Below are 15,206 nucleotides of genomic sequence, written 5' to 3'. Positions count from 1 at the left end.
TGCCTGGCATAATTACTCCAATTATCCCACGTACTGATGAATCTATGATTACAAGCACACATATCTTAAATCCTGCCTATTGGGTTGCAAATACTATAGAGATACAGAGTTTACTGTGATCTTCCTCATGCAGAGAACTTCAAAATAAAAATGTAAATACATAATTCTCTAACAACTGCAGAGCCTGTGTCAGCATTCATCTTCTGCTGTAAGAATGGGAGAAGTTACTCCACTATCAAAATTCAGTAACTTTTAGAGATTTAGGGGGTTCTGTTCAGAAGTTGGCATCACTTTGGCTGGAACTTGCCAAAAGCTCTTTTTTTAAGACATCCCTGGTGCTTGAGGGCTGGGCAGGAAATGTTGTGAAATGGCCCTTTCTAACAGTCCATCAGTGATTTTTCTTCTACCTGTGGGAATTGTTTAGAAGCAGAATTGAAAGAAACATACTCAGGTTTACATGGTGGTTTGGAAGGGTTGAGTTTGAGCCTGATTTAAGTAAGGATTCAATCTATTTGTCCACCAGACCTGCCTAATCTTCCCATCCCAGCTGCAAGAACTTATATATCAGGATAAGGTGAGGAAAAACTGGAAGGTCGGAGAGGAAAAGCCTAGAATGTACAGAATTATGTCAGTAGATTGCTAAGTAGCTGCTGCAGAAAGAGAGCATGGGGTGGGATGTGAGCGGCCTTATGAAAGAGCGTGATATTGCAATTGGGATAAAACACTAACAGGCCTGACAGAGACCTCTCAATGCTCAATTAAACCTAGAATGAGCAGATGTGCTGCCCTCAGTCCATATCAATCCTCTTGTCACACCTATCTGCAGCAATAAGATCCACTTATTTCAGCCTTGAAACCAAACAGCTACAGAGGCTTTGATCCAACGCAGCATTTAAATATACACCTAATAATATCAATGTGAACTCAAGGCTCTTCACACTTCTACAGCGGAGGGTGTATTTCCAGCTTTTGCAGGACACCATGAAGGACACAAGGGTTGAAGGGCTAAAATAGGATGAGCTACCCAGCAGGAATCTGTCCCAAGATGGCTTAGTTAGCTCTGAACTCCTTATAAATTTTCATCCTTTCTGCTGTATGTCTTTTTACTGGAAACTTGATTTTCCATGGAAAAGTTATTAACTCAAGGAATATTTATTCCTTAAGACACCGGGTTGTACTGCATGAGTCAAGAATCTGGTCAGCTCACCCAAACCATGCTGCGTTGCATTACAGGCTTGTGGCTTAGGGATGCAATAGCAAACCCCATCAACATAATTCAGAATAATGAGGATTTGACAGGGTGCCTGTGTGCACATTTGTTGGTTATTAAATATAAGCAATAGGGGCATTACCAGTGATGACAAACGTTTGACAAAATGATAAATCTGACAGAGGTCTGGGCTGGCATCTACAATGAGTTGCACTGATTTTAAAGATGCCCTGAAGGATTCACCGTCACTAGATTACATGGGCTGAACAAACAAGTTTGTGTTCAGCATTTCTTTTAAAATCTCTTGTTTAGGAAACAGGAAAAGACCATGAGAGAGAAGGTCTTAGCTCTACTTTATCTTCACCAAACCCAGACCTTCAAGTGCCTGTTTCACTTCTGAAAGGAATATTTAGCAGTTTGTGCCATTTAAAGCCAAGGCATTTAGGAATGCACGAGTGTACCTGGGAGGGTTTTCAGAGACATCTGTCTAACTTTCCAGAGTTCAGCACCCTTCCAGCAGCTGAAATAGTTTTAAAATTCCACCCTCCTTAGGTTTGATAGAGCCTGTGACCCAGGTTTTATAGGTAGGTTCAAGTGTGACAGGTTTTGCTGGAGCTTTGTACAGTTTGGAGGGACTCTGCTTTGAATTGCTTTGTTGATTTAAGCATGCCCTATCATCTAGGTTTATCTTAATGCATACTTTCTTTTAATAATTACCTTGTGACTGGTGACTTTAATAGTCACTGTCTTGAGTAATGAGCATGAATTTTGCTGAATCAAGGCTTCTACCAGGCAAGCCCACACATTAAAGAAGTTGTTCCCTGTTAATTTACATTTTGCTAACTGGAGGTGCCGGTATGACAAATGGAGCAGCAAACCCAGGGCATTTTCCTAGTCCGTCGCACAGGCCTGTTGTGGGAAGACGTAATCCATGTCACTGCAAGGCTTTGTTTGGTTTAGATTATAACATGGCACAAGCCTGGCTTGCTGGCGAGGCAACATGTGTCTGTGAGGGATGCAGCAAGACCAAGCCCAAAGGAGGAGATGGTGAATCAGTGACCCCTGGGGCTGTCTGCAGTTGGGCAATCACTGGCACCCGCTTTGATGCTGAAGCAGCAGACAACGTTCCTCCCACATTCAAAGCACAGTGTAGCCTTTTCAGTATCACCACTTTAGTGCCAGTTTGCAAACCCCTGGTTTGGGTTTGCCCATGGTCAAGTGCCCAGGGTCTCAGTTATCGTGACCGCTCTCTTGGGAAGGCTCCACATGCTGACTGTGAGCTTCAAATTTGCAGCTTTGCAGAGTGAGAGGCTCCCATCCCTGTGACCTCCCTGAACTCGCCACAAAGCAGCCTCTCTTCTGCTTTTTTTCCTAAACGTGGCCCAGTGGCTTCTTTCAGAGTGCTGCATGTCTATGAATTGTCTATAATTGCACATCGTGGTGCTCCCGGATCCCTGGGAAGCGCCTGGTCCTGGGGTGCTGGTTTCCCACAGGTATTTGCAGTACCTGAGGGCTCCTGTGCCAGGGTTTGTCTGGTTTGTCTCCCGTGAGCTGTTTTGGGAACTTGGCCCCATTGCCATGGGGAGCTTGAATTTCAGGCTGCCAAGAAGAGAGGTTTGTTTTCAAAATTCTGTTAAAGGAGCTATTATTCAAAATCCATTTCTACATTGGAAGGGAATTGCTTTCCATCTCTCCTTTTATCTCCAAACAAGTCAAGTCAGCAAAAGCACAATGTGAAAAACATGCACCCAAGAAGTTATATTTAGAAACTGGTTAGTCCGTATTTAACATTCCTGTCAGTGCTTACACTATTTTGCATGTCTGGACTAGTGTTAAACTAAATTAAATACATGCAAGCATGACATTTATTATTCTAGAGCTCAGCACATGAATAACAAAACTGCCTATCTAATTTCACTGCTACAAATCCTGGAGATGTGGCTTGAAATAGGATGTTCTTGTGATTATCTGAACTTCTTCCTGCATTTCAGTAAATCAAGGAAAGGTCAGCTCCGGGGGAAACTGAGAAATAACAGCTTAAAAACAGTTTCATAACGAGAGGCTGTGTTGCTTAGCAGACTCACTCAAGGGTCCAACACAGAATGTCCTTGTGTGGAGGACGCTCACGGCAGTGGCTTTTTAAATGTATGTGAATAAGGACAGTGAAGCTACTTTTTGGGAGAGCTGGCTCTGGTTTTGGCCACACACCCAATGAGGCTCACTGGCTTCAGAGCAACAACACGGGGAAGCCCAGCATCTTTCTGGGGAGGCAATTGCAAACGTGGGTGAAGTGCAAACCTCTTTGCCTTTGCAGACCGCTGTTTCTGGCTCTGGACACAGAGCTCAGAGGAGCCACATCTTCCCACCGCAACCCTGGGTAAAAACACCCACCCATCCTGCCATCACCACTCCTCTAGTTAACGGTGTTTTTCCACGTGTTCATACTATTTTGGAGGTGGAGGTGCCAAGGCAGAGGGCATGCATAGAGGTATGAACTCCGTCCTGCAACACAGCGGTCTTGGAGCAAGGAGGAGCACTCACCCTTCCCAAATCCCAACATTACCATCAAACTACACTGCTCCCAGCTCCAGGAGGAAGAGGGAGTGAATGGTATTTTCCTGTCTTTGCTATAAAGTCAAAGCATCATGTTTTGGTTAAAAACAAGATGGTTTCAATGTTCAGAATCCTCCCCTCAACTTGGCACCTCCGCTTAAGCATAAAGTGCTTTGCAGCGATAGCCAGGCTTCAGACTTGCCATTTGTTTCTAATTACAGCTTTGAACGACTCCATTGAAATTAAATACACGCAAGTGTAGCATTCCTGAAAGTTCGGTGTTTACTTAAAGAGTTTATTACTTATTTTTACTGGAATAATACAGAATGTAGTCAGTAAGATGAACCTTTTCCCAACTGCATTCTCTGCAGAAAGCCACAGAAGGAAGGAGGGAATGTGAATATGTTTGAATGAAATTACAGCAAAGAGATTATTTTGCTTTCTAGACATCTGCACTGCCTGGACTTCACCCCTTTCTCACCCAGCCAGGGCAGGCTTTCTGTGCTTTTAACCCCGCCACAGAGCCAGGTGTGTGTGGACGGGGTTATGAGCAATATGGCTTGGCAAAGAGAGATGTGGCATGGGGTTCATGGAAGATCCTATCAACTCCGACTACACCAGGGTAAAGGGAAGTGTTGAGAGCAAGTTGCAGAGATCTAAAAGATGGGCGGATCTAAAACTGAGAAGTTTTGGAGGGCAGGCAGGAGGAGGTTTTGCAGCCCACAAGCCGAATGCAATTGTCCCAAGCCACAATTTCCACAAGGCTTTCTGCCCAGTCCTCTCCTTCCTTAGATTAACAGCCACGACATTAGCAGGATCAGACTGATGCTCGCCTGTGCGCAGTGCTGCAGGCTCTGAGCAGCTCTCAATGTCTTACTGTAGGAAGTGCTGTGCTATCCTTGGGGATTTAGACTCTTTGGTAGCTACATCATCAATTTCCTTTGCACTGGATGTTCATACACAGCTGATTGTAATCTAAAGTAAAAAGTTCTTGAGTGATCTCCGTCCCTTTTCAAGGTAGGAAATGTGTTTTGTCTAACGGGCTGTGGGTTTAACTCCCTGGCTAAATGAAGCAACTTAAGACCAAAAAAACCTCACTTCCTCTTTTGCAAATAGCTCAGCAAGACCTTGGGTGACACCTGTGCTCCAGCCTTCCCTCCTTTGAGGAGTCAGCCAACAGATTTTGCTGGTTCAATGACTCTTTTCATTATCATGCCAACCCCACCACAGGAAGCACAAGGGGAAACCAGCAGCATTGGCAGAATAACCCTGAAACTGGATCTTGTTCTTTTAGGGAAAGCAACATACCTCCACATTGGCGAAGTCATTGATGGTGTTGACATGAGGGCAGAAGTGGGGCTGCTGAGCCGCAACGTGGTGGTGATGGGCGAGATGGAGGGGCGGTGCTATGAGTACAGCAGCAAGTTATGCTCCTTCTTTGATTTCGACACATTTGGGGGACATATCAAGGTAGGTCTGGGGCCCTCTCCTTGCACTTTCCTCCAACCAACCACACCTTCACATACCAAGGAAGCCAGGATGCAGAAAGGCAAAAATCCATTGTGTCAACTGCTGAGCAAACAGCCTCTCCCCAGAGTGCAGCAGATCCACCTCACTGCTGCCTGTCCCTTGGCTTTGAAGTGCACTTCACATCCCTGCAGATGTTGCTCAGCCGGCCAGGCTGGTGCTCAACCCATCCGAGATACTATCTCCACATCCCAATATCAGTTTTCCCCATATTCTGCAGGTGCTCAGCCAGGGAGTTTGATTTAGGCCCAGCTGACTGAAACTCATGTAAATGGTTTTCCTTCTGAAATTAAGTCGCATGTGGCCGTGGAAGCAGTGGTGGCATTATAGAGTAACTATGGTCCCCTTAGCCTCCATGACCCTCTTTCCCTCACCGTGCAGCCATACAGTCCCTTCTAGGCAGTAAGTCTCTCTAGCAAATAACAGTATAACCCTTCCTACTCCCATATTAAAATTCCTTCTTGCGCTCAACTGTTTTTTGACTCATATTCCGTTGTTCTTCAGATTGGTCTTGGTTTTAAGGCTACACATATTGAAGGCCTAGAATTAAAATACATGGGCCAGCAGACAATGGGACATTACCCGATTCACTTCCATATGGCTGGAGATGTGGATGAGAAAGGAGGCTACAACCCACCAACATACGTGAAGGATGTCTCCATCCACCATACCTTCTCCCGCTGTGTCACAGTCCATGGATCAAATGGTTTACTGGTAAGAATCTCCAATGTCTACCTTAGAGATCAAGGCACTAGTTAAAATATTTCCTCATATCATGGAAGCAGGTTAATTATTGCAGGGTGATGTGTATTGTTAGAGCTAGTGTCTGACTCTTCCCCCCACCCTGATGGTGTGTCTATACATTCCAGGCATATTTCAACCTGCATTAGAAAGGAGGAGGCTGATGTGGCACTGTAGGCTGTGTGTGACTCAGAGCAGGCAGAGCTGTTGTCTGTGTGCAGAGATGTCTGCAGACCAGCCCATCTCTAATGAGTAGCTAGATCTATCTATAGACAGACAGCTTGCAATTTAAAGAGGATAATCAGAAGGTTTAAGTGTGCTTCATCTTTCCTGTAATGGTGGTTTGTGTTTGTAATGCCATTCACAAAATTAAGCATGCACAGAGCTCTGATTTGTCAGAGATGCTCTCCAAAACGAGAAATCCTTTCGGATGAATCTATAAAATGATCTATGCTTACCAGACAAGTTACAGAACACCAGAGATGGTAAGAACATGTTCAGATGTAGTGGTGCCTTCTTCTTTGGAGTAAAGATGAAGAGGGAAAACAATGCTACATTACTGAGTAACCTGGAGACTGGCACGTAACCCCAGAAGGGCTTTCCTAACTCTTATCCTGCTTCTGAAAGCTGCTTCTTACCTGTATTCAGGAAATGTGCAGAAACCTATCCCAAAACAGAGCTGCTGAAAGTGTGAAATAAACATCAGGTTAGACTCGACAGCTTTTTCCCGTGTATCAGCTCAAATACAAAGTCTTAAATGCCAGGATTTCTGTAGGCAGAGAACTCTCACCCATTCGGTGAGAGGGCAGTGTATTCCAAAATGAAAAAAGTGCATGAGAGTCCTGAAGAGGAACATTTGTACAGTCAAGAGTCCTGCTACCATATGAAACAGTTTTAAGAGAAGACATATCATTGGCAGTGGTAACCTGGACAGACACTGTGCGTTAGGAATTTGTACCCATACCACTGTTCTAAAGTTATTCTACCATCTCATTGTAGAAACCTGTAAGAACCTATTTTCCTTGAACTTATTTGGGGACAGCATTTGATTTGATTTGATTTGATTCAGCTAAGACATGATTTTCGCCCTTTACTTGCCGAAAAATGCTTCCTCTTGACCGTAGCATGTGGAAGGCTTTGTCTTAAAATCTTCCTTTTGTTAAGGACTGTGGGCTACAGCCTCTAAAAGTGGCAGAATTGGAAAAGAAAGTCACAGGCATAATTAAAATGCACAGAAGTTGAAGAAAGGGCATTGAAATTGCAGCTTCAGAAGCGGAGTAGCTTTTATCTGCTATTTATGAATCTGAGGTTTTGGGTTTGACCTCTGTCCTTTTAAGTTTATAACATGATCCTAAAAACTTACCACGTGAGCTCAGCTTCTGAAGAAAAAGAGACATTCTACTATATAAATTATATAAGGCGTTCAGGGTCATATGGCATCTTCCCAATCCAGAGTCACCAGCCCAGGAGCTCGGGATGCAGCCGATGTGCAGAGTGGAATGGCAGTGTTGCAGGGTTCGTGTGTCACACCAGCACGGGCTGTTACCAGTGGCACCATAAACACGTTCTCTGGCTGCACAGAGGTTGCACAGCTGTTGAGCTGCAGGCCAGCTAAAACTCTGCTTCTGTGAGATCTTCATTCCCTGGTGATTAATACTTGCCAAACCAAATACTGAGAGCCTGGCATTTTTGCTATCGGTCAGTTGGGTGGGTTCATATAGGTCATTTGGAAATAGTTCTGTCTCTTGTGCTTTCTCCAAATGACAACAGTGCTGTCGGGGATCCATGGCATAGGGATCCATGTCCCCAGGCTTTTCCAGACAAAACGGCATGGTGAAATTTAGACAGGATGATGTAGCTGATGAAAGCAGCTTGATTCTCTTGCTGTTGCTCAACATCCACGATTCCCTAAACAACCGTACTTTGCAAGAGAAATCTTAGAATTTAGGACAAATAGTCTGAAATGTTAGTCAGGGCTTTAATCCCTGTTGATTATAGTTTATCACAATGTGTGAATACTAAATCTACTTGTAGTGCTTCACCTGTTTTTTATTCTAACTGTATAATTATTGCTGACAGCTGAAAAGAAAGCCCTAGTGAAATACAGCATTCTGACCAGGTTTGTTCAGTTGCATCATAGTAGTCGTGCTCCAAGGTTGCACCACTTAAATGTTTTTTCATTGCTCTGTGATAGACATCTGTAGTCAAGCAGCTCCATGCCTTGAGTCATCAGGTGATCCCACCACAACCTCCTCAACTGCTCTCTGACTATATTTTCCTTCCTCTCCTCTTCCTTCTGCCCCAGATACATTCACAGATACCCACGTGAATCTCTGATGAGTACAATGATTGTTCTATACATTTCCTAGTTACCTGTTATCTTTTTACTTGGGCAACCCTTCGTGTTTCTACAGGCACGAAGACCATTTGTGCAAACAGTGATGAGCTCTGTCTTTCCCCAGGTGACATTCATTCCCTCTGAGATCAGGTAGATCCAAAGCATACTTGACGCACACAAGCCAGAATTCAGAAATAGCAATACAAAACATCTAGAAGGGCTATTAAACCTCAGCATTTCATGATGTCCTTATCATTAGGCCACTGATTTCAAAGGGAATTCTTGCATGACTGTGGTTGAGCACCCGTGCAAATGCTTTAGCAAATGGGAGAAGGGCATCAGGTTTTTTAAACTGTCATTAAAGCAGGCTGGTAACACAGGCTTCCCTGCTTCCTTTGCTATCACTTTTGTCATGTCACTTCAGAAATTCTCATATGGAAAACACTAGGAGAAAAGAGTGCCCAGTTATTCCCAATGGCAGAAATGTACAGATCTGTGCAGTACGCTATGAATCACTGTCTCAACAGGAATTCACTTCATTAATGAGCTATTCTGCACTTGCCTACAAGTTCGTGTTCACTGGAAGGCACAGAGGGTCCTTCTGGAAACAAATCTGTAGAAATTCTTTTCTCGCCACAATTATTGTTTGAAATTGCAATAATTACCCAATGTTTTCTTTAGTACATTGTCCGTAAACCCACCTAGTTATGCCACTGCAATCCCGGGGATGAAACTTTGCTCTGATTCCCACTCTCTCCACTGGGTCCCAGTGTGCGAGCTAAAATAGAAACAGCCATTGGGGAGGAAAATTAAATGGAGTTCAATAAACAGTCTGGCAGAATCCAGGGGAGAGCTGTACTTCAAGGTATAAGAGGTTGTGCTATCTAACTGCCTGAGTGGTACCTACTTTTAGTAATCCAGCTATACTACACAGCAATTGTTTTACCATGAAGGCCATCATCTGGCCATAAATTATTCATGGTTAAAGTAAGATTATGGACTATTAAGAGGGTTTTAATGAAATAAAAAAATAAATCCATTGGAAAAGTTATTTTGGAACAAGCATCTCATTTGCTATCCAAGCATTTCAGTACTGGGCTTGTGTATGAAAACACACACAGGAAACTAAGTCAGAGCTGACCAAGAGATGAGATATGGGGAAAAGTAATTTATCAAAGAAGGGTAACAAATATATTAAGGACCAGGTCCCTGGCTGATAACTCTGTGTTGTTCTGTGGGATTTTAAGGATGAGTTAGGAGAACAACAGGTGTTTGCTGGCTCTGAGCCCCTCTGCTGATGCACATTCCTCTCCCCATACTAGGAGATGAGGAGATGGGTTCCCCTGTCGTGTTACTCCCCATGCACAGAGCTGGGCTTTGCCCCAGCTTTGGTCTGGTCGATGCAGGTTTTCATGTCCCAGTCTTGGTGCAGTGCTCTGCTGGCTGGAAAGATTAATGGTCGTACGAAGTGGCTAGCATTTATCTACCAAAACCTTCTCCATCATCTAAATATCATGGCACCATTACTTACATGTCTTTCCAATATTACTGTATGTGAGAGAAAACCAATAGATTTTGGTGGCAGTTTCTGTGCAATTTTGACATCTCTGTGATTACGACTCCCTGTACATGTTGGAAAACTTCTGAAGATAGGTCCCTCTCCTGATATGTTCTCCTATCCTGTAAACCTTTGCAACTACAAGACTAGGACAACTTGTGCTTCCAAGGAAGGACAGTTCAGTCTAGTACATATGTTTTACACCGAAATAAAGAAACCTTGACCTTACAAAAGCTATTATCTAATTAGATCGGGGAAGCTAGCAGTAAATTTCAGTGAGGTAGCTTAAAGGAATGCACCACTTTGCAGGTCATTTTAGCTGTGTTAAATTTACTGTGATGACTCCTGTTCAGAGATTTGAGTATTTACACTGGAGCATGGATGATACATAATAGATGAGTGTGCAGATGTAAGCTTGTAATAGATTTGGCAAGCAAAGTATTCTTTCTTATGTGAAAACATATTTGTAATCGTTTCAACACTAGTCCTGGGATTTGATTTGAAGCTAGTGCTCATTTCCTCAAGAAAGAGGCATGTAGGTAACAGAGATGTCTCAGGACTGTTTATAAAAATAATTCAGGTACTTGTGTGCCTGGCTCTTTCAATGACACCATAAAAAATACGTCTTCTATCTACTTTAGTATTGTCTTTTGCCCCTTGGCAATTGCTGTTTCCTCAGAAGCATTTGTAGGAACACACTGGTGTCAGACTAAGCTTAGTCAGGAAGTTTTCCTAAGTCCAAGATGGTTGGTGGGTGATGGCTGATGGGAAGAGCAAGGAGAGAGCCCAGGAGAGCCAGCACTCCACCTGGCCAATGGAGACCTGAAATTCATTTTCCATATCCCAGACATAGCCACTACCAACTGATTTGTTGGACATGGTGTGTCTGAAGACTGTTGTTTCTCATCCAGTCCTAGCCTTAGGCTTTGAATTCACATATCTGCTTCTGAAATTGTTTTCTCAGATCTTTCAGTGGGGCGATGGGTATTGTTCTGCCCAACACAAAGGTATCCCAATGTTAACAACATTCAAACCAAAACCAGAACAGCACTGATTAACACCAGCTGATTTGTCTCAGGGTCAAGTAAAGCTTCTGTCAACAACTTGGAAAAAAGGATCAGGTCAAACCTAAAACAAGCCAGCCTGTCTGGAAAACAACTTGCTGCCTCTCTGATAGCCTGAAAAAATATTTTTTCAGCTCAGCTGCATTTTTCAGATGCATTTTATGTAGCTGCTCATGTAACTCCATGTGAAGATGAATGAGCCCAGATGTGATTTGAACATCTACCATCCTCCATTCATCCTCCACCCCATGTTTTTTCCCAGCCTCATGCTAAGACAGTCTTTGATTTCACAGGCAGAGAAAAGAATGGAATGAGCATTTCCTAGATGATCACAAATTCTAATTAAATGTAAGTGTTGGAGTTATTGCTTAAACTATAAGCTCTTAAGAGCAGGGAGCAATCTTGCTTTTCCTTTTGCTTATGTATCCTGAGTTCAAGAGGATACTAAAGTTCCTGTATGACATTAATGTAAAGTTTTTTCTTATTATGTAGTAGCTGAAGGATGAAATCTGAGCACAGACCTTTGTTTTGTACACGCAGGTAAAGGACGTTGTGGGTTACGATGCACTGGGCCATTGCTTCTTTACGGAAGATGGACCAGAAGAGCGCAACACGTTTGATCACTGCCTTGGACTGCTTGTTAAACCCAGCACCCTGCTCCCCTCCGACCGAGACAGCAGGATGTGCAAGCTGATCACGGAGGGCGCTTACCCAGGGTACATCCCCAAACCTCGGCAGGACTGTAGGTGAGTAAGCACCTTCCTTTTCTCCTTTTCTTTGCATGACTTAGCCATAAAAGATACATGTTCAGTGTTACATGTACATGATCATGTAGTCATCTGTGGAGGTTTGGGCTGCATGTCCCAAAGGCTGGGAGAGCAGTCTCCTTAGGATCTTTCTGCTTGTGCTGTTTAGGTGCCTACATGCATAGGGTGTAATTTCCATTTTTAGCATAAAGTCGGTTGAGATGGTTGCTACTTCAGATATTTAAAATCTGTCTTTCAAAGTACGCTGTGATGCCTTACGGAGTGTTGGCTCCCATGGCTCAGCAAAAAGTTGCTGAGTTCAGAATGGGCTGGGTTCTGACATCCACGCTCATGGTGAACAGTTGCTGATTTTGAAAATACTCCCATCAATTCAGAAGTCATTATTTACGAAGAACGGATACTGTTTAGTGATACAGCGTTCACATTATGCATTCATTTGGCACGGTCTGCCCAAACTATGGAGTGAAACCAAAATAATATATTAAATGCAGTTTAGCACAGAATTTGAACTTGAAAATAAAAGACTGAAGACTCTGTGCACCCATTGGATTTCTAATAGACTATCTATACATGAGCTCATGAAAACATTTCCATGAGAACTTCTGAAAACTTCTGTTTGCTGCAAACACTGTATTAAGTTTGAAAAATACCGAATGCATTTCATCTCCTTTTTAGTAAAATCCTTTCCTGTAAGTGCCCTTGCAGATCTGCCAGCTGAGGTTTAGATGAGGATTATAGAAGAATTTACAATAAGAAGGGATTTTTAAAAGTTCTTTTTGCCATTTTGTTGCATAGTAGAAAAAAAATCAGGTGAAGCATAGAAGAAACACAACCAGCTTGGCTGCACAGTTAAGCATTAGAAATCTTTCTTAGAGGAATTCCTGAGTTCTTTATTAGCAGTAATTTTTAAGCACAGATTAGAGAAATGCCAGTCACGAATACTGTAGTTGTAGTTGACCCTGTCATAAAGCAGGGTGTCGACTCATGGAGCTCCTGAAAGCCATTCTAGCCCTCCTTTCCATGACTTCCCAGCTATTTTTTCTGCCCAAAAATCAAGGTGCACAACCTAGGAATATTATTTCATTGCTAATTACTAGCTGTTCAGGGAACCTATTAATTTTGATACATATCAGGCAGCTAATGCTTTCTTTTTCTTCCCTCATTCCCCTAGCTCCTCTTAACATAAAACCTGGGTGCTCAGCAGCTAGGCAAGCAGATCCCCAGCTATAGTCCAGGGAGCATAATAAGTGGTCTGGAGAAGATCTGTGGAACAATGTTTTCAGAGTATTTTCTATTAAAAGCTGGACATCAAGCTTGCCTTTAAGAGTTTACAATTGATGCTGGATCATCCTGAGGATAAGACCCCAGTGCAACAGAATGGAAGGTCTTCCAGGATGAAGTTTTGTCTTGTAGTTTTGTTGTAGTTGATGTGGGGGAAAAATCTACGCTAAAAAAAGAGCTAATTTTCAGACCCACAAAAACTCAATGAGAAAGTCTCTGGAGCCAGACTTCCATCCTGAAAATGAGACAGTTAGAAGCTGATTGATGCCTAAGAGCTAAAAATCTTCAGGGGATTTCTTTTATTTGGAAATACTCTCAATACGCTGAGGCTATATCAGTATCACCCATTCTGTCCTCAGAACAAACTGGGGTTCTGTCCAAAGAAACACATTTTTAGCTTTTGAGTTTGGCAAGGGAAAGAGATGAATTTGTGCAATGCTCTTTTTCACATCTGTGTTTGTTTATGAATTAAACTTAATGTCTCCATTCATAAAATAAGAGTTAATCAACCATTGTGCTCTTTTTCCACTGATAATCCATTTAATAGCCAGAGGGATATGTTTTCTTTCATTTTGACGACTGTTATATGAAAAAGTGCTAGGAGTGGTAGGCGGAGGTCTAATGAAAAGGTCCTATGGTACTTTGATCTGCCATGTCTTCCTTTACGAAAGAATTCAAGGTCTGATCAGATAAATAACTTGGGCTCATCCAGCCTGAAAATACCTGAGGCCCCCAGCACAGGGACGGTGGACAAGCACTGGCTGCAGCTCCGTCAGCTTGGAAGAGGCTGCTAGAAATTAAGACAATAGGAATGTGCCAAATGACACAGGAACCTGTCCAATCCACTTGGCTTTGAGGAGCAAGATTGGGCTGAAAGACAGGTCACTGTGGAAATACAATGTCCTTGCCCTTGCCTACGCAGCAGGAGGTACTCTATAGATCATCTCAAATTGTTTTTTTTCTAGACCAGTCCCATGCCCAAAATTAGAAAACTTCTGCTGTCTTTTAATGCTAAAGCCGCACAAACAGAACTTCATCTTAGGCCAGTAAAATCAGTTGGCCTAAAGCCCCTGTGAAGTCCTTCATAGCAAATTTAAAATAGACATTAGGATTCCATAGGTTCATCCCCTGTAGGAGGGCAAATCTCACCCAACCAGTTCAAGGAGCCAGTGTGCTGGCTCTAAGTGCTGGATGTTTTCCTCCCAAAGTTCATGTGCCTGTTGGTTAATGAATGCTGTATGTGACAGGATGGACAGTGATGGATTGATCTTTCATCCTTGATGGGAATCTTTCAATTAAGAGTCTTTTATGTGCATTAGACAAATGGAGTCCTTTTGTCCCAAAAGAAATGCATAGGGGAGTGGGAGCAAATAAAATTAATGAATCACAGCAGCTCTTGGAAAAGGCAGGTACTGGGGTACACTTGGAAAGACCTTAAGAGGCAATTCGTTGGGTGCCTGGATTAAATGAGTCTCTAATGAACCTGAGGGCTTATTTGGGGGCAAAGTTCTTTTCTGTGACTTGTGCAACAGCATATTTTTACCTTATCATAAAACATGATTGACATCTGACAGCTTCATAGCAGGCTTGGAATTGCAGTCAAAATTCCTCTTTTAATACTTGGGGTTTTAAAAGATAAGGCCATGCTCTCTGTCAAACCTCAGAGGACACATGTGGTATGGGAAGAGAAAGAGAAGAAAAAAAACAACATCCCCTTTGCCCCCTAGGCAGGACCCCTTATCTACAGAGTTATTGGCCCTGCCTGTACTGGGGATGTGTTGATTGCTGACTCTGGTGTGTGCTCAAAGTGTCATTTTCAAGTTATTCTTTGTTTTTCTGACCTGCAGTGCTGTATCCACCTTCTGGATAGCCAACCCGCACAACAACCTTGTAAACTGTGCAGCCGCTGGATCTGAAGTGAGTGCAGAAGTTTCTTTTTTGGTAACAACTCAGACCAGTTGCAGCCCTGAAAAGCTGAGGCTCTTGCTGGAATAAAACACTCAGGCATTTTTGAAACTGCGTTATCGAGACTTATATTAATGTGGCCAGTGCTGCCAATAAAAAATAATGCTTTTCCTTTTGCTCCACACTTCTTGTCACTTGCTGTTTCTAGAGCTGGATGGCTTTAACAAAATTCCCAGCCTTTGCACAGTGTGCAGCCTGAATA

The 15,206-nt window shown here is 43.0% G+C and overlaps 1 protein-coding gene across 4 annotated transcripts in view; it reads left to right on the top strand.

The window, feature by feature from the left end:
- The window catches only part of CEMIP (cell migration inducing hyaluronidase 1), a 107,182-nt gene that overhangs the window by 70,625 nt on the left and 21,351 nt on the right, over positions 1-15,206 (top strand). For all 4 annotated transcript variants that reach the window (XM_065076513.1, XM_065076511.1, XM_065076514.1 and 1 more), the window contains exons 12-15: positions 5,058-5,233; positions 5,795-6,004; positions 11,532-11,737; positions 14,887-14,956. In XM_065076513.1, the coding sequence (XP_064932585.1) occupies positions 5,058-5,233; positions 5,795-6,004; positions 11,532-11,737; positions 14,887-14,956 (662 nt within the window). The remainder of the gene's footprint in view (positions 1-5,057; positions 5,234-5,794; positions 6,005-11,531; positions 11,738-14,886; positions 14,957-15,206) is intronic.

The sequence above is a fragment of the Columba livia genome, chromosome 11 (genome assembly GCF_036013475.1).
Source record: "Columba livia isolate bColLiv1 breed racing homer chromosome 11, bColLiv1.pat.W.v2, whole genome shotgun sequence".
Classification (NCBI taxonomy): Eukaryota; Metazoa; Chordata; class Aves; order Columbiformes; family Columbidae; genus Columba; species Columba livia.
The sequence above is the reverse complement of the archived record's forward strand: the minus strand, read 5'-3'. Positions and strand labels throughout refer to the sequence as shown.